The sequence below is a fragment of the Gossypium hirsutum genome, chromosome D06 (genome assembly GCF_007990345.1).
Source record: "Gossypium hirsutum isolate 1008001.06 chromosome D06, Gossypium_hirsutum_v2.1, whole genome shotgun sequence".
Lineage (NCBI taxonomy): Eukaryota > Viridiplantae > Streptophyta > Magnoliopsida > Malvales > Malvaceae > Gossypium > Gossypium hirsutum.
Window position 1 is genome coordinate 43,006,713 of NC_053442.1, and position 14,103 is coordinate 43,020,815.

The window sequence follows — 14,103 nt, forward strand, 5'->3', positions numbered from 1 at the left end:
GTGATCTCTGCACTAGTGGTGGAGAAGTTGGTTCGTAAAGGGTGTGAGGTATTCATGGCCTATGTAAGTGTTTCGAATTCTAAGGACTCTAAAGTTAAGGGTAACAGAACGGTAAAGAATGTTCCGGATGTCTTTCCTGAGGAGCTACCAAGTTTACCTCCAAATCGTGAAGTGGAGTTTGGGATAGAGCTCCTTCCTGGTATAGCTCCGATGTCTATTGCCCCCTACCGAATGGCACCAAAAGAGCTTATGGAGTTTAAGGCTCAAATTTAGAAGTTATTGGATCGTGAGTTCATCCGCCCTAGTATGTCTCCGTGGGGAGCACCAGTACTGTTTGTAAAGAAGTATGATGGACCGATGCGGGTGTGCATCGACTACCGACAATTGAACAAGATGACCATTAAGAACAATTACCCCTACCGTGGATAGATGATCTGTTTAACCAGTTTTGAGGAGCTTCAGTTTTCTCCAAGATTGACCTCCAATCTAGATATCATCAATTAAGGGTTAAGGAGGCTGATGTTCATAGGACGCGTTTAGGACTCGTTATGGTCACTACGATTTCCTAGTGATGCCATTCGGACTGACTAATGCACCAACAGCTTTCATGGATTTAATGAATCGAGTGTTCCAGCCTTATTTGGATCGATTTGCGGTGGTATTCATCGATGATATATTGATTTACTCGAGGACTAAGGATAAGCATGAAGAGCACCTTTGAGTCGTTCTTTAGACTTTGAGGGAAAAACAGCTCTATGCTAAGTTTAGTAAGTGCAAGTTCTGGCTGTGTAAGGAGACACTTCTTGGTCATGTAATTTTGGCTGAGGGAATTCAAGTTGATCTTCGAAAGATTAAGGCTGCGTTGGAGTGGAAGCAGCCTAGGAACTTGTCTGAGATCTGCAGTTTTCTAGGACTGGCGGGATATAATCGACGATTTGTAGAGGGTTTTTCATTGATTGCGGCACCATTTACTAAGCTACTATGTAAGGGTGTGCCATTTAACTGGACTGATGCGCAGCAAGAGAGCTTTGAGAAACTCAAGACTGTATTGACTGAGGCCCCTATTCTGATATAGCCGGAGCCTGGAAAGGAGTTCACTGCTTATAGTGATGCATCACATGTCGGTTTGGGATGTGTGTTGATGCAGGATGGTAAGGTGGTAGCCTATGCGTCTCATCAGCTTAAGACCTATGAGGCGAATTATCCGACGCCTGACTTGGAGTTGGCCGATGTGGTATTCACACTAAAAATATAGAGGCATAATTTGTATGGTTAGAACTGTATCATCTACAGTAATCATAAGAGCCTCAAGTATCTCCTCACTCAAAAGGAACTTAATCTTAGGCAGCGTAGATGGATTGAGCTGCTTAAAGACTATGACTGCACCATTGAGTACCACCCTAGTAAGGCCAATGTGGTGGTTAATGCACTAAGCCGTAGGGCTATGACTAATTTGACGGCGATATTTGCTCGCCAAAGTTTATTTGATGATGGTAGTTTATTAGCCGATCTTCAGGTTAAGCTGTCATGGATTGAGCAGATTAAGGGTAAGTAGTTGGAGGATGAGTTGTTGGGTCTTCGATTTCGGCAGATTGAGGGTGGTAGTACTACGGATTTTGGACTGAATAGTGATGGGGTACTCTGTTTCCGTGTGAGAATCTCTGTTTTGAATGATACTGATTTGAGACAGATCATATTGAAAAAGGTGCATAGTAGCCCTTATGCTATGCCTCTTGGCGGAAATAAGATGTACCGAGACATCCGTGAGTTATAATGGTGGCCAAGGTTGAAATGTGAGGTTACTGATTTTGTGGGCAGATGTCTGACTTGCTAGAAGGTTAAGGCTAAGCATCAGTTGCCTTTAGTTTTGCTGCAACTGGTTAAGATTATTCTTTGGAAATAGGAGCGCGTAACTATGGATTTCGTTAATAGGTTGCCTCTAACACCCACTAAGAAGGATTCAATATGGGTCATCGTGGATCGATTGACCAAGTCTGCCCACTTCATACCAGTTCGTACTGATTATTCCCTACAGAAGCTGGCGAAGCTTTATATTTCTAAGATAGTGAGACTGCATGGAGTACTGGTTTCGATCACTTCTGATAAGGATCCTCGTTTTGCATCTCAATTTTGGAGGAAGACACATAAGGCTTTGGATTTAAGGTTGGACTTCAATACTGCATTCCACCTTCAGAACAATTGTCAGTCTGAAAGAGTGATTCAAATACTGGAGGACATGTTGAGGCGCAACCACTCTAATCTTACTCATATTGTCCCTGTTGGAGAGATCAAGGTTAAGCCAGATTTGACCTTTGAGGAAGAGTCGGTTCAGATTATGGATCGCGACGTTAAGCCTCTGAGAAGGAAATACATTCCACTGGTAAAGGTTATATGGCGTAATCATAGCACTGAGGAGGCCACATGGGAGCCCGAGGATGTAATGTGTGAGGGGTGTCCTCATCTATTATGATCAAGTAAATTTTGAGGACGAAATTTTCTTTAGGGGGTAGAATTGTAACACCACAAAATCTTAATTTTGGGTATTGTGAATGTGTGACAAAAAATATCTGTCTGCTTTAGTGGTTATGTGTTCCGGGTGTGTTTGGGAGGTCTCCAGTTCAAGCCAGGACTTGGGAAAATTTTGGTATTTTTATGAATAAGCCCTATCTTTCGTCAGTAGGCTTTTAAGTAAAATTTGGAAATAATTAACAGAATGGGCCTACTGGTCTGGTGGATAAGTGGAGTGTTGGTGTGAAGGAGGTCCTGTGTTCGAATCTTGGCGTGGGCATTATTTTTGCTCGTGCATCTAGGAGAGTTTGAGATGGACTAAAAATCTGAGTAGTGGGGAGTTTGATGGAGAGAAATAAGGGGTTGGGGTGGTTATCAAATATTCTGTTCATATTTTTTTTCTTTTTCTTTACTGTAACGCCCCAAAATTTTAATTTTGGGTATTGTAAATCTGTGACACAAACATCTATTAGCTTTAGTGGTTATCAGTTCTGTGTGTGTTTGGGAGGTCCTAAGTTCAAGCCAAGACTTGGGCAATTTTTTGTAGTTTAATGAATAAGTCCTATCTTTGGTCAGTAGGCTTTTAAGGAAAAGTTGGCAAAATTTTAACAGAATGGGCCTGTTGGTCTGGTGGATAAGTAAAGTGTTGGTGTAAGGGAGGTCATGGGTTCAAATCTTTGGGATGATAAAGATTATATTTTTTTCTCCTAATTTCGGCAAGAGTTGTGCTGAATTGGGTTTCTGAGTGGTGGATGTGTAGTGGGAAGTGAAAGAGCGATTTTAGGGGTGAATTAGGGGATTATGGGGGAGAATATCCAAAATCTGATCATTTTTCCCTTTTTCGAGAAAAAAAAGAGTCATTTTTCTCTCCATCTTTCTGACGTTTTCTCTCCCCCATCTGTACCAAAATTTTTTTCCTTACTTCTTACTCAATTATCTTTTCTTTTCTTTCCTCTACTGCCAAAATTCCCTTGTTCCCCTTAAACCATTCTTTCCTCTTGATTTCGTAGTTAGGCAGCACTTGTGCAAATTCAATAAGTTGTTGGGTATCATTTTAAGAGATTATTTTGTGTTTAGTAGTCTAATTTCGGGGTGTTGGCAGCAGCATTTCGTGAGGATTAAGGCTCTTCTTGTGATTTTCCTAAACGTACCGATTTGAAGTTTCTACAGTAAGTGTTCATCGTTTTATGGGTAAGTATTTTGGTTTCATTATTTTGATTAATCATGAGGTAAGAATAATTATGGTGATATTGCTCGGGGACAGTTTTAGCATCAAACAAAACCAGGTGTGTACCTGAAACACAAAAATAAAGGATTCGGCAAAAAGCTGAAATTGCTTGCTGTTTGTACAACAGCAGTAGGCTAAATTTGAAAAATATCCATAAATTTTGGAAATCAAATTAGAGGATAAAAAAACTATGGGATTAAAAATATTTGAGTCTAGTTTCTCATAGAAGAAACAAAGTAAGCAAAAGAATTTCATATTATGAGATATTTGAAATTTAGTGAGACAGGGTCAGAATGATTTTGGAATCCCCTATCCTGACTTTGGAAAATTATTAAAAATTGTATAAAAATAATTATGGGTTAGAATTTATTTGTTAAAAATCCCGAATGAGTCTAATTTCAAGAGAAACAAACAAGAACATCATCGAATTTTGTACGAGAAGATAATTAATTTTTAGTGCAAAAAGGTCAAAACTATCAAACAACAGAATAGGGGAAATTTTAAAGAATAAACTGTACTTATTGGCTAAACCAATTATCCTGAAAATTTTATGGTAATATGATATCTGAGTCTGGTTTCAAGAAAAATTTACGGATCTTAATTCGGAATTCTATAGCTTAAGATACAAATAAATTAGTAACAGTGACTTAAGTAGACAACTTTGAAGGATAATATGAGTAAATAGTGGAAACACATATGAATAATTAACTAGCACGGGTTACACTAAAATGGATCACGAGGCCAAGGCCAATTTGGGTCATGTGGGCCACACGGGCGTGTGGGCCCACACGGGCAAACATCATGGGCTTGTAGGCCCATTTTTAGTGTTTGACTGATAAGGTTGCAAGGGTCGCCCAAGTCGACTGTGAACCTACTGTAGGGTCGAGAAGTTTACCTAGACCCCGAATTGATTGAAATGACTATATGACTGATATGATTAAGCTTGATGATGTTCCACTGATTTCATATTGTATGCCCTGTTTACATGCATGTTATTATGTTATAGTATGTCATATCAGTATGTTCCATTGCATTGGGTTGGGGGATAATAATGTTCGGAGGAAGTGTACTAAAAGGCCTCAAGCCTAATTTACTGGCAGCTCAGCTGCAAACTACTATCAATGTCGTATTCAGTACTACTTGGAGTGTAGGGATAGGTGGGTTGATTATATCCCCACATGGAGTGTAGGGTTGGACGGAGATGGTGTGTAGAGGTTGGGTGGGTAGGATTTTTGTGACTGCATATCTGTTACTGCTACTGATATTGTGATGGGCTAAAGCCCTACTGCATGACTGTTTTTGTACTGAGATAGGCTAAGGCCCAAACTGGATTGATACTGATAATGAAAAGGGCTTAAGCCCAGATTGTGATTATTTGTTTATTGTCTGTTCATTTGTATGGGGATTACACACTGAGTTTACGTAAACTCACCCTTCTGTTTAATCTGTACAAGTAATCCCCATAAATAGGCGGATCGGTGTAGCGGAGGACTTAGTGGTGGCCACACGACTTCTTTTACACTGTTTTCTACCTTTTATGATTTTACTTATATTTGGGAGCATTTTGTTGTAATTATGACCTTTACGACTTTTGGTTTAAAATTTGAATTTTATACGGTTTTATGATTTAAATCTGCTAGTGTTAGGTAAAACTCAGGTTTTCAAATGAAATTAATGTTTTATCAAAAATACCACGAATACGTAAATTGTTTAAAAGCTTTCACAATAAGAAAACATTTTGAAATTGAATAACTATTTGTAAATTAATAATTTTTTGGAAACGAACAACACGATTTGAAATTAACATAAGATAATGAAAAAAAATGGTTAAATAGAAAAGAGGATTTAGCGACAACATATTTTTCGAAAAGCACTACCTTGTGATATTGTCAAATTCGGCCATAACATCTAGGCCGAGTCTAGGCTATTACATTTACTTTCCCCAAAATCCCTCCACCCACTTGTTGTTTTTCTCTTCATTGCTGCCGAATTTCTACTCTCTTTCACCCTTCATCTTCTTGATTTTTCTTTTCCCACTCTGCCTCATGTCGCTTCACGTTTGTCTGCGATCATTTGGTAAGTTTTAGATAAGTGATTTGTCTCCGTTTGTTAACAATTTTCTAAAGTGTTTTGTTTATGCCAATTAGGGGAGGCTTCAAGGGCTCGTAATCACCAATCAGAGTCTTAGTTTGTGTAGGAATTATTGTTCATTGGTTTAAGGTAAGGTTTAGTCGCATATGGGTTAAAACCTCGATACGAGTTCAATTTGATATCATGTTATGTGAGATTAAATTATTTTTATTTATTCAATTATAGGCTTTGGAGTGCTCGGGGACTGATTTAGCATCACACAAAACTAGGTGTGTACCCGAAATGCAAAAAATAAGATTCGGCAAAAAGTCGAAATTGCTTGTTGTTTGGATAGCAACAGTAGGCTAATGTTGAAAAATCACCATAAATTTTGAAAATCGAATTAGAGGATGAAGAAATTATGGAATTAAATCTTATTGGGTGTAGTTTCCCATAGAAGAAATGGTGTAAATAATGGAAATGTAAATCGTGAGAGATAATAAGTTTTGTTAGACAAGGTCAGAATGAATTCGAGTTCCCCTGTTCTGACTTCGGAAAAGCATCAAAAATTGGAGAAAAATAATTAGGGGTTAAAATTTACATGTTTAAATTATTAATGAGTCTATTTTCAATGAAAACAAACGGTAACATCATCCAAATTTTTGTACTAAGAGATAATTAATTTTTAGTAAAGAAATTTTGAATCTGTCAGATAGCAGAACAAGAGTAAGATTGAAGATTTTACTGCACTTATTGGCTAGACCAAAAATTTTGGAAATTTTATGGTAGAAAGGTATTTGAGTCTAGTTTCAAAGACATTAAGCGGACCTTCATTTGGACTTCTGTAGCTTAAGATATAAATAATTTAGTAACAGTGATTCAAGTAGATAGCTTTGAAGGAACATATAAGTAAATGGTGAAAACATATATGAATATTTAGCTAGCATAGGTTACATTAAAAATGGACCACGCAGCCAAGGGCAATTTGGGCCGAGTGGGCCACACGGGCGTGTGTGCCCACACAAGCAGACCACATGGGCGTGTGAGCCCATTTTCATTGAATTGATTGCTAAGGTTGCACGGGTCGCCCAAGCGGACTATGAACCTACTGTATGGTCAGTAAGCCTCACTTAGACCCCTATATGTGTGATCTGTCTGTCTGATTTCTATACCGAGCATGACTTATGCTATTTGAATGTATGTACTATTAATTGCGTAATGGCATGACATATTTTGCATGTTGCATTGCATCAGGCTGGGTTGATGATATTTGGAGGAAGTGTCTGAAAGGCTATTAAGCCTGTTCTCTGGCAGCTCAGCTGCAAGCTTCAGATTATGTGCTGCATTTTGGTATAGCATGGTGTGTAGGGATGGGTGAGTTGATTTAATCCACACATCGTGTGTAGGGTTGGACGGAGATGGTGTGTAGAGGCTGGTGGGTAGGATTTTGATTTACTGTATCTGCATTCTGTATCTGATATGGGCGAAGGCCCTAATGTATTTTTGAGACTGTATCTAAACGGGCTAAGGCCCAAACTGATTCTGTGATGGGCCCAGGATCCAGACTATATCTAACTGAATGTTGTTGAATATCTGTATGCATGTTTTCTATGGGGATTACACACTGAGTTTGCAAAAACTTACCCTTTTTCTGTTTAATACAGGTAATCCCCAGACTTGACAGGTCGGTGCAGCGGAGGACTCGATGGTGGCCAAACGTAAATTTTAGACTGATTTTCGTTAATGTCAAGAATTTATTACTTATTTGGGGTTTTTGATGTAACTTTTGGACTATGGACTGGTTGGCTTTAAATTTGGGACTTTATATTATTTTTATGGATTTTTTTAAAACTGCAACTCAACAAAACACAATTTTTCTAAAAACTAAGGTTTTCGTAAATAGAAATGATTTTCCCTAAATTAATTGATTACAAATGCTTCTGCTAAAAGACGAGCTTTAAATCAAATCAACTAGTACTTATTTTTTTTGAATTAAATAAAAGCTAACTAACTGTAACGGTTTTAACTCGACAATCTTGTCTTCAAATCCCATTCCATGTGACATCGTTAGATTTGGCCATAACGTCTAGGCTGGGTTTGGGGTGTTACAATTCAAATGTAACAACCTTATGGTTTCATTAAAATGTAACACTACTTAACGAACTTCATGTCAACAATTATAGGATGGAAAAATGACCTAAAACTCCCACTTTTAAAACGAATAGTAACAAAATAGGAAAATTAAATAAATTGGCTAAAGTTAATGAAAAATAAATGAAAGACTATAGAGACCACCACGAGCGTTCTTGTGGTTCCCACACAGATAAAATCCACGTTAAGTGACAAATACTGGACTGGGCTATGTAGTTCGCATAGTCGTGACTGAATTTTGGCTGAATGGGCCACACGAGCGTGTGGGCCCATTTGGGTTGAATATGGGCCTTGGGCCCATTTGCACCGTTATGACCATTTAGGTTATCTGTGTCACTCGAGGTGACTGTAGGCCTTTAAAAAGGCTACTAAATGACCGAAATACCCTCGCAGGGTGAAATAACCAAAATACCTCTAGGGGTAAAATGGTAATTTTACCCTAAATTGATGAAATGATCGCTACACCCCTAGTGGTAGTTTGACTGATGTATGTATGAAAGTTATATGACTAATACTAAGCATGACATCCTGCATTCACATATGTTACTATGGCCCAAGAGAGAAAAAGAAAATAAAAAGGAAAGAAAAAGAAAATTAAAACAAAAGCCTACATTTGACGAAAATCGAGTGGGCTTCAAATGTGCCCAAGAGAGAACAAATATACAAACGGGCCTCCAATTGCGCTCGAAAATATGGGTGTCTACAGCTGCCCCTCTTTGTTCGTGGCTTGCGTAACAAGGAACGTGCAAATACGTAGACACCTAACCACTATCAAATCCCACTCAACATCGCAATAAAAGGAATAATAGATTTTTCCAATTACCAAAACCGAAACAAATCAAAACATATTACATTATCCAAAACTAGAAAAGTAGATACCAAACCATCAAAACATAAAGAGTGAAACAAGATAAATTCAAACATCATGACCAAATCTTTGAAATTAGAATACAAAAGAATGTAAATAGACCTCACATATATGCCTTCATATACAATGCAATGAAAAGTAAATAGACCTCACAGTTGGGCCTCTAAATGCAATGAAAGGTAAATGGACCTCCACACTTGGGCCTCTAAATGATTGAAACGTAAATGGACCTCCACACTTGGGCCTCTAAATGCAATTGAAGGTACATGGACCTCCACACCTAGGCCTCTAAATGCAATGAAACGTAAATAGGCCTCCACACCTGAGCCTCTAAATGCAATGAAAGATAAATGGACCTCAACACCTGGGACTCTAAATGCAATGAAAAGTAAATGGACCTCCACACCTTGGCCTATAACTGCAATGAATGTTTTCCTTTCTTCCTTTCTTCAATTTTTCATAAAAGGTCATCATTTTGGGAATCATGTTTTTAAGTTGTAAAAGATCAAATCCCTATCCACACACAAGAGATCATGAAAATCAAATTCCATGGGATATCACCTTAATAAATTTCAAAATGATTTTATGACTCGTGAATTAAATTCTCAGGTGATAATTCACTTAACAGACTTGGTACTACGGATTTCATAAATCCAACCTTGAAACATAAATTTCTTGCATTGAGAGTCAACTCGTTCATTCTCGAGAAGTCGAATTTCATTTTCTTGACATTGGACAGTTTCATCTGGGAAACCTGTACCACGATCTTCTGCAAAATTGCTTCTTAAACTAGATATTCTTCAATGTAGTTCATTTCTCTTGCTCTCTCCCTTTTTCTCTTTTTCTCTTTTTTTTTGTTTCTTTTTGTTTTGTTGTTTTTCTTTTTTCTTTTTTCTTTTTTTTTCTTCTTTTTTTTATGTAGGCAAAATATTCTTTCTATAAACTCTTACATTCTCTAAGTAGATTACTTCCCTAATTTAAATCGTCCATAAGTAATCAGAGATGGACTTTTTCCAAGGTTATAGTGTCGGCTCTAGTTTGGGTGCCAAAGGGCTAAAATAGGCTCAAATAGATGACTTTAGGGCTCGTACCATAGGATCAAATTATTCAGAAAATCTTCATTATCCTCCAAGGCATCTCATATCATTTTTTTTAGAAATCTCTCTAGACTGCTCATATTTAGTTTTCACCCTAGAGTTCATCTCCCTCTTTTATGCTCTTTTATGCTCTCTCTTTCCCTTAAATTGCATTGACATATAGATGTTGCTTCTTTTTGGGCGCCACTAGATATACGTTTCTGAGGGGGAATGGTTTAAAAAGGTTCATGATTGTAAGCTCAAGGTTTGACCCCACTTGATTCGTATCTCTTCCAATTTTTTCCAAAATCTCGGGTCCTAAACCGAAACTTCCACCATGTTTAAACCAGCTATAACAGGTACATATTGATCATACCCATATTGGCTCAAAACCATCAACGAGAAATAATTGATGGCTCCCTATATGCCAATTAAGGGAACCCATAAATGACCACCGCACCTGATGAGTACCGTGATCTAAATCATCCATGGAGCCCTCCATTCTATTTCATGGTATGTCAATGTATTAAGGTTCTAAACCCACTCGTTAATCGATTGGTTTGGAGGCCACTCACCTACCATAAATTCCTCTATAGGCCTGGTCAAAGGAACAAACACCTGACGAAAGCGCTTGTAGAGGCATATAAAATGGCTTTTCACCCATATGAACAACAACTGTGAGCATACTAAGAAACGCTCGTTTCATTTCCTTTTGATGAAATTGAGTGAAATGATGGTTTCAGCTAAGACTGCAAGAGCATGATTCACCCCTTTTTCAATCTGAAACAGAAAATCAGCTAGCTCCAAACTCATATATCCTAGAGCTTTTGGTAACACAATCAAACCATATACGGCAAACGCGAACAGTGTCAAATGTCTATCACTGTTGGCCTTTCCCAAAACATCCCTAATGTTAGACCAAGAAATACAAGGATCATTTTTATCTTTTAATCTTTCTTTCATCGTATCTATAGGAAACCCCATCAGACTGGCTAAGGGTCCCCGGAAATTGACGTACCGCTTCCAATATATCCTGAGCGGATCTCTAAAGTCATAGTGGAGAAGGGTAGAATATTCCTTGATATTCGATACCATATCCACTTCATTGAACATAAAACACCTACAAGTCGGATCCCAGAAACGTACCATGGCCTTCAATAAGGCATCATCCGATTTAACGAATAGAAGCTATGCTATATTGTCATACTTGTCCTAGAAGCGCATTTTCTTAGCCTCGTTATATGATTATCATATTCCCTTTAACTCATCTTCGTGATTCCTCCTACAATCCATGCAGACTATCTGAGCCAGGCTCGAGTCAAAACTAGCTATCTAGCAATCGCCTTCTCTACTCTGCATATCCACTAACATTCTCACTAGTATCCATATATTTTCTACCCCATGTTGAACAACTGAATCTTCTCGAAGTATGTTCATGTTGAATATAGGTGTGACACTGTGCCCTAGGTATTTAAATTATGCATGAATTATGCAATGGAGAGACACAAACACAAGAAAAACAAAGTCAATAAAAAAAAGCAATAAAGTCAAATGAAAAAAATTCAAAATTAAATCATAATGCATGGCAAAAAAAATCAAACACAAAACATACAAATAAATGCTCATGAGGTCCTATACGGTATTATTACGAGGGCTAAGGTACGATTCTTATGTCTAGGCTTCACATTTAAAATGGTCATTACATGTTGGCTTACGACTGACTCTAATGCACGGGGAACCCAGGGCTTAAATACAACATCCATAGGGATGCGTTCCCCTTGAAAAACGGTTAGTCCTTGGGTGGTAAGATTTCCATAGCATATATAGTAGCATTTGCTACACGAACATCTATGTCCATCTTAACCATGGAGTAGTCCTTAAACTTATGCAGTGACATATTGCCACACGATAGCCTAAGGCTACTCCTCCTAAATGGGATGGGCCCAGGCGTAGGACCGAAAGCAAGAAGCAACATCAATGACAATTATAGCAGTGTCACGACGATAGAGTCGACATACACATTAATCAATTCCATCAATAAAAGAATAAACAAAAACATTGGCATACATATCAAAATAGGATAAGTAAACGTAATGAACAAATAAATAAATATTTAACACATATTTAATAATTTAAAACGACATTTGACAATTAAATAGATTAATGCACGAATAAATAAATCTAATATGCACAAATACTAAAAACCTAGCTCTCAAACCTAAGTAAGTCGACTCACTAACATCCCCAGTAGAGTCACCAAGCTATCATAATGTTGCCTACATAAGAGTACGGGGGCCTAGTAAGCAAAGGTAGACACAGAGGGCCTAAATTAACGTAGAGTCATAACTAACCAATTAGGGCTAGGTTGGTTAGCCACATATCTTCTAAAAATATAGAATTAATACTACGAAAAAATCCCAAAATTCTAGACTCGATCTCATCACCAAATTTTGGGTTCGAGAGTACGGTTACGTATGGGGAAGGTTATAGCACCCCCAAGATGCCTACCTGGGGATAGTCCTACGGGGTCTTAAGAGCTAGATTTTTTTTATTTAAGCATATTAATGTCTTAATCTAGGCTAAAATCTTATGGAAATCTTAAATAAAACCTCTAAAGAAAATGCCTCCGGTTTACTTGTAACTCAATTAAGATGTGTTCACCAAACTTATCTAATTTGAAACTTAAATTAGAGATTTTTCTTTTAACAGGAACCCTAAAGGATACCTAAATAATTCTAGTAAAATGCCTTCAATTCCTAAAATTAATTCTATTTTAGAATTCTAAAAAAAACCTAGAAATTACCAATGAATTAAGAGAAATATTAAAATCCATCTACAACTTATTTGATCTTTATTATTATTTAAAAATATTTAATTAATAACGTTGAACCTATCAATATCTTATGAAAGTATCCTATGCCAAGTTTATGATTTATCTTACTTTAAAATTCTTGATCTAATGTTTAAATTCGTCGAAATCCTAAAATAATATATCTTAAATAATATTTATTAGCTTTCTTAAAAGTTTCTAAAATATAATACTTAGAAAGACCTACTCATAATTTACAATTCACCTACAAAAATCTTTAGTTTTAATCTTGAATAAAGTCATAAAGAAAATTTACATATTTATTTAAGAATCTAAAGAGGAATCCTATATGATATTTAAAATTAGTTTCAAACCCTAAAAATATATCTTACATATTATTTATAATTTTCTAGGGTAAATGCTAGACAAGATCTTAAAGACTAACCTAAATTCAAATGTAAAAATCTTATGGTTTCATTAAAATGTAACACCTACTTAACTAACTTCATGTCAACAATTATAGAATGGAAAAATGACCTGAATTTCCCTCTTTTAAAATGAATAGAAATAAAATAGGAAAACTAGTTAAATTGGCTAAAGTTAATGAAAAATTAAAACTCTTCCAAAAATGGCAATAATAAAAAGAAAACTTAAATACATGAAATAAATAAGACATTGACATGATGATAATAATAATAACAATAATACACCTATTTCATAACATAATAAAAGAATCAAAGTAATATAAATAAATAATATTAAAGTGTGTATAAAGGGAATCTGTAAAAAAACATAAATATAAATAGACCTGAAAATAAATCAAAGTTTTCTTTAAAAAATCACTATTTTTCTTAAAAATCAAAGTTTTATTTCGAAATAGTTGAAAAGGATCAAAACTTTATTTTAAAAAATTTAAACTTTTCCTTGAAAATTACTAAAAAATATTTTTTTTATTTTAAAAATCTAAACTTTCTCATTTTTTTTAAAAAAATCAAAACTTTTCCCAGGATCAAGCCTTTTTTTAAAAAAAAGAAACATTTATTTTAGAAAGGGGAAGGGATAAAATAGGATTTTTAGGACTCCTAGGGGCAAAGGACCGACGGTTCGATGACGCCCCCTTCATCGTCGTCCAAAACTCAATCCCTCATGACATGTCTATGGCCAAAAAAGAAAAAGATAGAAGAAAAAAAAGAAACTAGAATGCTTGTTGTTGTTGTTGTTGTTGTTGTTGTTGTTGTTGTTGTTTTACCTTTTTAAAAATATATATATATATGAAAAACCTCCTCTATTTTTTTCTTTCATTTCATTTCATATATATATTGTTTTAATCTTTTTTCATTTATAAAAAAAGATAATAATAATATTTAATAAAGATAATAATACTATTCATTGC

The 14,103-nt window shown here is 36.1% G+C and overlaps 1 protein-coding gene across 1 annotated transcript; it reads left to right on the top strand.

The window, feature by feature from the left end:
- Nucleotides 1-306: 306 nt before the first annotated feature.
- LOC121218413 (uncharacterized) lies at nt 307-2,470 on the top strand. Its single transcript, XM_041095588.1, has 5 exons — nt 307-363; nt 752-1,045; nt 1,148-1,234; nt 1,592-1,763; nt 2,013-2,470. Exons 1-5 carry the CDS (start codon nt 307-309, stop codon nt 2,468-2,470), a joined length of 1,068 nt encoding a protein of 355 aa, XP_040951522.1.
- The last annotated feature ends 11,633 nt before the right edge of the window (nt 2,471-14,103 follow it).